At 46.9% G+C, this 7,718-nt stretch overlaps 1 protein-coding gene across 3 annotated transcripts in view; it reads left to right on the top strand.

Annotated features, from left to right (window-relative positions):
* The window catches only part of SMOC2 (SPARC related modular calcium binding 2), a 154,437-nt gene extending 147,542 nt beyond the window's left edge, over positions 1-6,895 (top strand). For all 3 annotated transcript variants that reach the window (XM_032407467.1, XM_032407466.1, XM_032407464.1), the window contains exons 12-13: positions 2,789-2,826; positions 5,422-6,895. In XM_032407467.1, the coding sequence (XP_032263358.1) occupies positions 2,789-2,826; positions 5,422-5,439 (56 nt within the window). In that variant the 3' untranslated portion in view covers positions 5,440-6,895. The remainder of the gene's footprint in view (positions 1-2,788; positions 2,827-5,421) is intronic.
* The last annotated feature ends 823 nt before the right edge of the window (positions 6,896-7,718 follow it).

Raw genomic sequence — 7,718 nt, 5'->3', positions numbered from 1 at the left:
GGGGGGCTAGCTGTCTGGTCCCTGCTCTGGGGTGATGAGGGCGGGGGGCTAGCTGTCTGGTCCCTGCTCTGGGGTGATGAGGGTGGGGGGCTGGCTGGTCACTGCTCTGGGGTGATGAGGGTGGGGGCTAGCTGTCTGGTCCGTGCTCTGTGGGTGATGAGGGCAGGGGGCTAGTGGCCCAGAGTGGGAGAACCCCACAGAGGGGGTTGAGTGTGGGGCTGTGGGTGGGCTGCTTTGCTCCTGGCTGAGTGTTCCTGTCTGTAGGAAGTGGCTTGCCCTGACAGGGGCAGTCACTCCGGGGTCAGTAAGGCCGCTGCTGGGAAAGCATCAGAAAGTAAAAGCATGATTGATGTACCTCCTCTGGGGAGAACCGGCCCGTGACTGGATTCACCAGGATAGACAGGCCCTTTCCCGACAAGTCGACCTCCTTGGTTACTCGGGAGGCGTTCTGCACAGCTGTGGAGAATAGAAGCTCTTCACTGTGATGTTTGGACTTGGCTCCTCCCCGGTGGCCCGGGCTGACATGGAGCAGAAGCTCGAACGTGGAGACTGCGCAGGTTCAGATTCCACAGGAAACAGCAGGCTGCGCGGTGGCTGGGCTGACGTCGGACCCCGCTGCCCATCCTCCAGGGCCGTGCGTCTCCTGTGGCTCAGGGGTCAGGCAGGCTGCGGGCCGGGACCGTCCTGCTCCAGGCTGGAGGCTGGCTGCCCCGCTGGGTGGGTCTGCGGAGAAGCCCGTCTGGGACGTGCGTGTTGGCACAGAGGCTGAGCGACCCGCCCACTCGCAGGCGGCAGGTGTTCAGGCAGTGCAGCTGGTCCGCGGCTGGCCGTGTCTTGGGAGGGTCCAGGGCACGTCTGTGCACCGGGCCGGCATAGGGAGTGGGCGGGAGTACGTCCCCTGTGCCCAGGAGGGGTCTCCCTTGACACCTCGACACTAGAAACATCCATCACTTAGGTTCCTCAGGTGGCTCTACGCCAACGGATGTATCTGAGTTTTACAGTCACATTAGCAACAAGGAGAGCTCGTGAACCCCCTTCCAAAAAAAAAAAAAAAAAAAAAAGCCAGCTAAAATTTGGTAGAAGTGGCAGTTTGGTCAAAAATGAGCATTGGGGATTTGGATTCATAATTAGTGGATTTTGCAACTCTTATTTTCCTGGAGGAATTTCTCTGTTTTCCTACTGACATTTTCCTTTTCAATTTTCAATTCGTTCCTTCGTCCTGCCTTGTGTACTTTGAAATTGCTTTTGAAAAGCCAGAAAAACCTCAGTACTCAGGAGAGGGTTAGTTTGGGCGCTCTAAATATGCAGACTGTTACCAGCGCCTTTCATTTCCTTCATCTTTACTCACTACTTAGCAGTACACGTTTTATTCTAAAAAAAGTCAGAAATTAAATAGAAAACAGATCACATGTGACTTTTTTCTTAGACATAATGAGACCCAAGTCTATCTTCCCCTGAAATGTTTGTGTGCGTGTACGCGAATATGTGCGTGTGTTATGACGTTTCACTACAAGATGGGGTCATAACCCGTGTACTTTCTTTTTTTTATTTTAATTTTATTTTATTATGTTATGTTAGTCGCCATACAATCCATTATTAGTTTTTGATGGAGTCACCCATGTATTTTCTAATCACACTTAATTTATGATATTACAAAAGATTTTCCGTTGAAAGTATTGCAACTAAGATATATTATTGGAAAATCTGATCTAAATTTTCACTATTACAAAAAAAAGCAGAAAAGAAAAAAAGTAACTGGAACCATGGAGAAATGATACAACCAGGAAAGGAAATATTTCTGAAAAAAACATTCATAGACCATTACATCATTCCCTCATGATTCTCCAAAATGACCATTACACAGAAACTCAGCAATTAAGAAATACTCATTTTTGACCAAATTCTCTCTTTCAACAAAATTGCCACGCTTGCTGCGTCCCTTCCAGACATACTGCCTGATGGACGCACTGTTGTCCATGGGGTCGCCTGAACACTCAGTGTGCGTTGTTACCAATGGCATAAACACTCCCGACGGTCCGGGAACACCACGCCATGCGCGTGGCTGAGAAACACTCACTCCTTTCCCCTCTGTGTTTGTCTCCTTCTTCTACTGATGTGGCCTTGCCTCGCGTGGCCCCGTGTTGCTGGGGTGGTGCTCTGTGCAGGCAGGAAGGGACGGAGGAGCCGGCGGGGAGGGGCGGGGGCTCCAGCGAGGAAGGCAGGTGCCGCGTGGCTGGGCCCCGGCAGTGCCCGCGGGAGGCTGCTCTTCTACCACATGCCACATGGCGAGGCCACGGGGCAAGGCCACGGGGCAAACACCATGCATCTCACGCATCTCCCTCCACCTTCCATTTCCCTCAAGGATTTGGAAAAATTACTTTGAGTCACACATGTTAGTTTCTCGTGATTTAAATAAAAAACCCAAAGATGTCGAAGAACCAAGGTAGCACATTGCCCAGGGCCTCCTGTCCCCAGGGGGAGTTCCGCGTGGGTGAGACAGGTCTCTGGTTCGTAGACAGTGCTCTGCAAGTTTTGGTAAAACAAAACATTCTTCTGTAGTTGGACGCGAGCATTTGTACTGTTAGGAAGTGCGGACATCGTGGCAGAAGCCGCTGCTGGGAATCCGTGCTGTTTCCCTGTGTGTGTGTTTTCTCACGTCAGTAAGGTTGCCGGTTGATGAGGCTTCCCTAAAGTGATTTTGGTCCCTTCCTGAAAAATTGTATTGAGACTTTCATTAGCTGAAGAGTATTTGGTTTTTAATAGTGTCTTTTTTTTGTTTCCTTGTTAGCCCCTAGAGCTAATGCTGAAAGTGCCTCTAATAGACAGGTGAGTATTCTAGTTTGTATCTTAGCATTAATAATTTGCCGGTTTAATTATAGGCAATTAAAACTCAGTGTCTTGTAGAATTGGTAAGTAAAGTACCTTCCCCAAAAAGAAACCATCCAGGAGAAGCAACCTGTCATACATACACCCCTGTGAGACCAAGAAGAGTCTTGCAAAATTCCATCAAAATCATCAACTTGAAGATTTTGTCTTTTTTTTTATACCATTTGAAATTTCAATCATTCTGTTATTTTTAGAAAAAATTTCAAGTCCTGTTGTTTTGTGGAAAATTTTTTTTAAAACAATTATCCAGGGATTTACAATTTATTTTTTATAATTTGTTAAGGAGATTGCAGGGACAGGAGATCCTCTGGGCATTCAGGTGAACATTTTCTTTTCATCTCGGGATCTTAATGAGACAAATCTTCTGCTCCAAAAGGGATTTCCAGTTTCCTGCCATGTGTGTTTACAAACATATTTCTGTGTTTCTGACTCTCGTATCATTGCATGTGCAATTAAAATAGATAATTATGCTGTCTCTCCCCAGCACCCCATGCCACACCCATCCAAAGTCGAGAATGTTTTCCAGAGGATAAACAGGAGTGGATGCGTTGCTCCCTCCCTCAAAGCCAAGGCAAAATCCTCCCTTCTTAGGACCACTTGCCAATTTGTACTTTATTTTGTCTGCACCTGTTTGATGTCAGGTCGACATTTCCTAAGGCGAGCTCTGTGTTTGTTGTAGGGTTTAAGTAGAGACCTCCAAAGCACACGTTGGATGTAATTTAAAACCATTTCATTAGGAACAATGTGTGATAGGGTTTTCTTTGTTTAGCACGTGTTTACAGTTTTAACTTTTAAGTCCTACCACAAATCACTTACACTTTAGAACAGGGCAGGTCTGAAAGCCATTACCCCAGCTGAGGTGCCCGCAGGTGGTTGTCATTACGCGGTGGTGACGATCACCACCCGGGCTCTCGACCGTAAGTAAACTCTGTTCAAGACACGAGCCTCCCTTGTCAGCTGTTTCCCAGAAAAGGGAGCCAGACAGTTTCTCCAGCTCTTTTTATGGTGTCTGGATGGATGGACTGACTTCCCAGCCGTTACTGTAACTGTGACCCCGGGATTCGGTCCCTCACGAAAGCAGCTGTGGCTTGCACGGGATGAAATAATGGAGGCTGTGGATGTTTCTTTCTTTCTTTCTTTCTTTCTTTTTATGTCCATTAGTCAGTGTATAGTCCATCACTAGTGCTCCATGTCGTGCTCAACGATTCATTATTTGCTAACCCCAGTGCTCATCACAACACGTGCCCTCCTTAATATGTGGATGTGTCTTTGAAGAGTCAAACATAGTACCAAGCACTGAAATCTTTCACTATATGAATAACCAGACAAGAAACGTTGAAAAAGGGAAGCTAGGAGGGCCCAGGAGCTGGTACTGATTCAGAGAGCGAGCTGTCTTTCTTGAGGTCTCTCTTTCCTGGCAGGACTCAGACGGGACCAGAGCAGTGCCCCCACGCCGACGTGGATGTGGGCTAAAAGTCAGCTCCATCTCCTCCAACTGTTCTTTTTTTTTTTTTTTTTTTAAGATTTTATTTATTTATTTGACAGAGAGAGGTGAGAGACAGCATGAACTGGGGGGACGGACAGAGGCAGAGGGAGAAGCAGACTCACCCCTGAACAGGGAGCCCTACATGGGGCTCAATCGCAGGACCCCAGGTCATGACCTGAGTGGAAGGCAGACATATAACCCACTGAGCCACCCAGGCGCCCCTCCTCCAACAGTTCTGATGTGCTTCCAGAACTTCCAGGAATATGCTGATAGCTTATCTTTATCCATAACAAATCAAAACAGAACTTCCCATTAGCTCAATGCAGGAGATACGCTCCTTTCTCTTCTGAGCACCTACTAGTATCTTTATCAGGGGAGGAGAGCAAGCCCAGAAGCCTCCTAAAGGTTTAAGTGTTATTTTAAATACTGAAGCAAAAGCAGGGATCAATTTATATCATAGGAATCGGTATACTTGGGAAAATAGATCTAGAAGATTGTAGATGGCTTTTCCTTTTCATTCCAAATTACTTTTAATTGGCAGTCAGGGTGCAGAATTCCAGTATTTAGCAAACTTTTCAAGTTGCATTTCTTCCTAGAGAGAGAGAGACTTGTAAATGGAATGGATGAAAAGAAAAATTAAAAATCAATGATGCCTTTGTCAAACTTGAAGCATAAATTAGATTATTAAGATTATTTTGTATAACAAATCCAAGGTGATGGGAGACTGCACAGAACATTTGATGTACTGAATCTATTTAAAATATTTAAAGCAAATGCTAATTTTCTCAGCCAGTATGTTTTTCCTGATATTCCTGATCACTGAGACGGAGGCAAGTGTTGGAAGTTGATGTTTGCATTGTGTTTTTATTAATCCTCACGACCCAAATTATCAAACCAGCATTCTTTCTTTTTATGTCTTTTTAAAAATATTGCTTTTGCCCTGTTGACAACAGGTAGGCTTATGTCATCCCCAGAAGGCAAGCCTCGGTCTTCACAGATGCGGTGTGGAAACGTCCTAATGATGTCTCTGTTTCTTTCTTTTTTTTCAGCCAAGGAAGCAAGGATAGCGGCTCACACATCCAAGGCAGTCCTGGACATGTGGGAGACTCCCTCACCAAAAACCAATTAAAAAAAACAAAAAACAAAAAACAAAAACACATAGTCTTTGCACTTTGTACTTTAAATGTAAATTCACTTTGTAGAAATGAGATATTTAAACAGACTGCTTTAATCTGTGAAATGGAAGGGCTTCAGAAAACTAATCACATACAATGTATGTGTCCTCTTTTGACCTTGGAAATCGGCATTTGGTGGAGATGTGTTTTGAATGGCTTTAAGCTTAATTTCTGTATCCTACACATGTTGACATAGTAGAACTCTTAGCCACAGGCCCCGTGGTCCCAACCCTGTGCCTTCCTCCCCACCCAGGGCAGTCACTCCTCGTCATGCCACGTTCGCTCCCCTTTGAGATCCGCTGTGCCCGCGGCATTTTTGAATCTACGTCGGAAGCTTCCATCGAAGTTTGCCACCTGTTGCGGTCCTCATCATGCCGCTAACAAGTGCATGGGTTTGTTTGTTTCTTGGGATTTTGTGTTAGTGTGTTTTGTTTTGCTGTCCAGAGATCTTGTTCACGCCATGAGTCACCACTAAGCCATCTGGTAACTGGTAGGAAAGACTATTTGTCCACCTATCTTTGATGTGCAGCTTTTCTTTTCCAAGCTTCTGTTTGAGCTCTGGCCTGGGCTCAGATTAATCACGCCGTAAAGTTCTAGAGAATTACCCCGGCTGTCCAGAGGCAGCGTAACCAGGCAGTAGATTTAGTCCTAGTGTGACCACGCCCGTGCTTGTCTGCCCTGCTGCTTCTCTTACACGTGACCATTACCCGTCCTACCCCGGTCCACTCTGGGGCCTACTGGAAGGTCAAACGATCCCCTGAACCAATTTGGGATATCCTCCTTAGAGAAGGCTCAGCCCGCATAAGCTGTGCGCTGGACGCTGGTCTTGGCGGCCGAGGACAAGTGCCTGCAGGCCCCAAGCTTCCTTCTCTCCCGGCCTCAGGAAATTTCGCCCGAGTGGTGCTTGTGAGAGCAGGGTCGGAGCCGACTGCCCACACTGTGAGCAGCAGGACTGGCCCGTAGGCACAACCAGTGGGCACCAGCGAGCGTCCCCTGGCTCGATGGAGCCATTTGGAGGGCGGGCCGAGGGCTGTGTGGGCCAAGTAGTGATGCTATTTCAGCTCCAACTTTTGGTTGGAAAAATAACCTTCATGGCCCCAAATTCCCTAACACACGTCATGTAAAATGATCTCTGTGCATATGCATGAAGATATTTTATGAGGCTTCTTACTTATTTAAACTGTGCGAAAGTAAAGCCCAAAACCTTGGAGCCACAAAACCAGCTTAAGTGTGTGTTATCATTGTTTAAGCAACAGTTATGATCCTAAATTTATTGGATAATCCTTTATATTTCTGAACTTTGAATTTAATCATTTTTCTTAGATTCAAATAAAATATGCTATCAAAACTCTGCTTACTGTTTTCTTTTTTTTTTTTTTTAATTTATTTGAGAGAGAATGAGAGAGAGAGAGAGAGCACAGGAGGGGGGACTGTCAGAGGGAGAAGCAGACTCCCCACTAAGCAGGGAACCCGATGTGGGACTCGATCCCGGGACTCCAGGATCATGACCTGAGCCGAAGGCAGTCGCTCAACCAACTGAGCCACCCAGGCGCCCTGCTTACTGTTTTCTTTCCAGCAAAAGACAGCCTCTTAGAATTGCTGAATCTTCAAGCTGTCTACGTCACGAGGCAAAGGGCTGGAGTGAGTGAATCCTGGCTCTGCTCCTCGGCTGTGTGACTTGGGACAAGCCACTTCCACTTTCTATGCTTTAGTCCTGCTCCGTAAAACAGGGAGGGTGGCGGCAGCACCTCCGGGTGAGGATTATGCGTGTGGGTTTGTGCGGTGCTGAGGGCCTGGCACTCAGGGTGTAGTTTTGGGCCCTGTCATGGGAAGCAGTCCCTCACTCCCTCACCGAGTACTGACTGAGCACTGACTACTGACCGAGTACTGACTCACTCACCTCCTACTGCCAGGTGCTGCGGCAGACGGCAGACGGCAGACGACATAAGGAACAAAGAAGGTCCTTATTCAGAGCCATTGCTACTCACAGTCCCACAACCAGAACCCTGACGGCTGTCAGCCCTCCCTTTCTCTCCGGTCCCAGTGTCCAGTCCTAGGCCAGGCTCTTACGTTTTAGTTGGACCATTGCAGGAGTGTCTTAAGCAGTCATGCTTCCTTTAGAATTCTCTCCTCCCTTCTGATAAGTTTTTACTCTTGCACATTTTTCTCTA

This window comes from Phoca vitulina, unplaced genomic scaffold, assembly GCF_004348235.1.
Source record: "Phoca vitulina isolate PV1807 unplaced genomic scaffold, GSC_HSeal_1.0 scaffold9, whole genome shotgun sequence".
Lineage (NCBI taxonomy): Eukaryota > Metazoa > Chordata > Mammalia > Carnivora > Phocidae > Phoca > Phoca vitulina.
The sequence above is the reverse complement of the archived record's forward strand: the minus strand, read 5'-3'. Positions and strand labels throughout refer to the sequence as shown.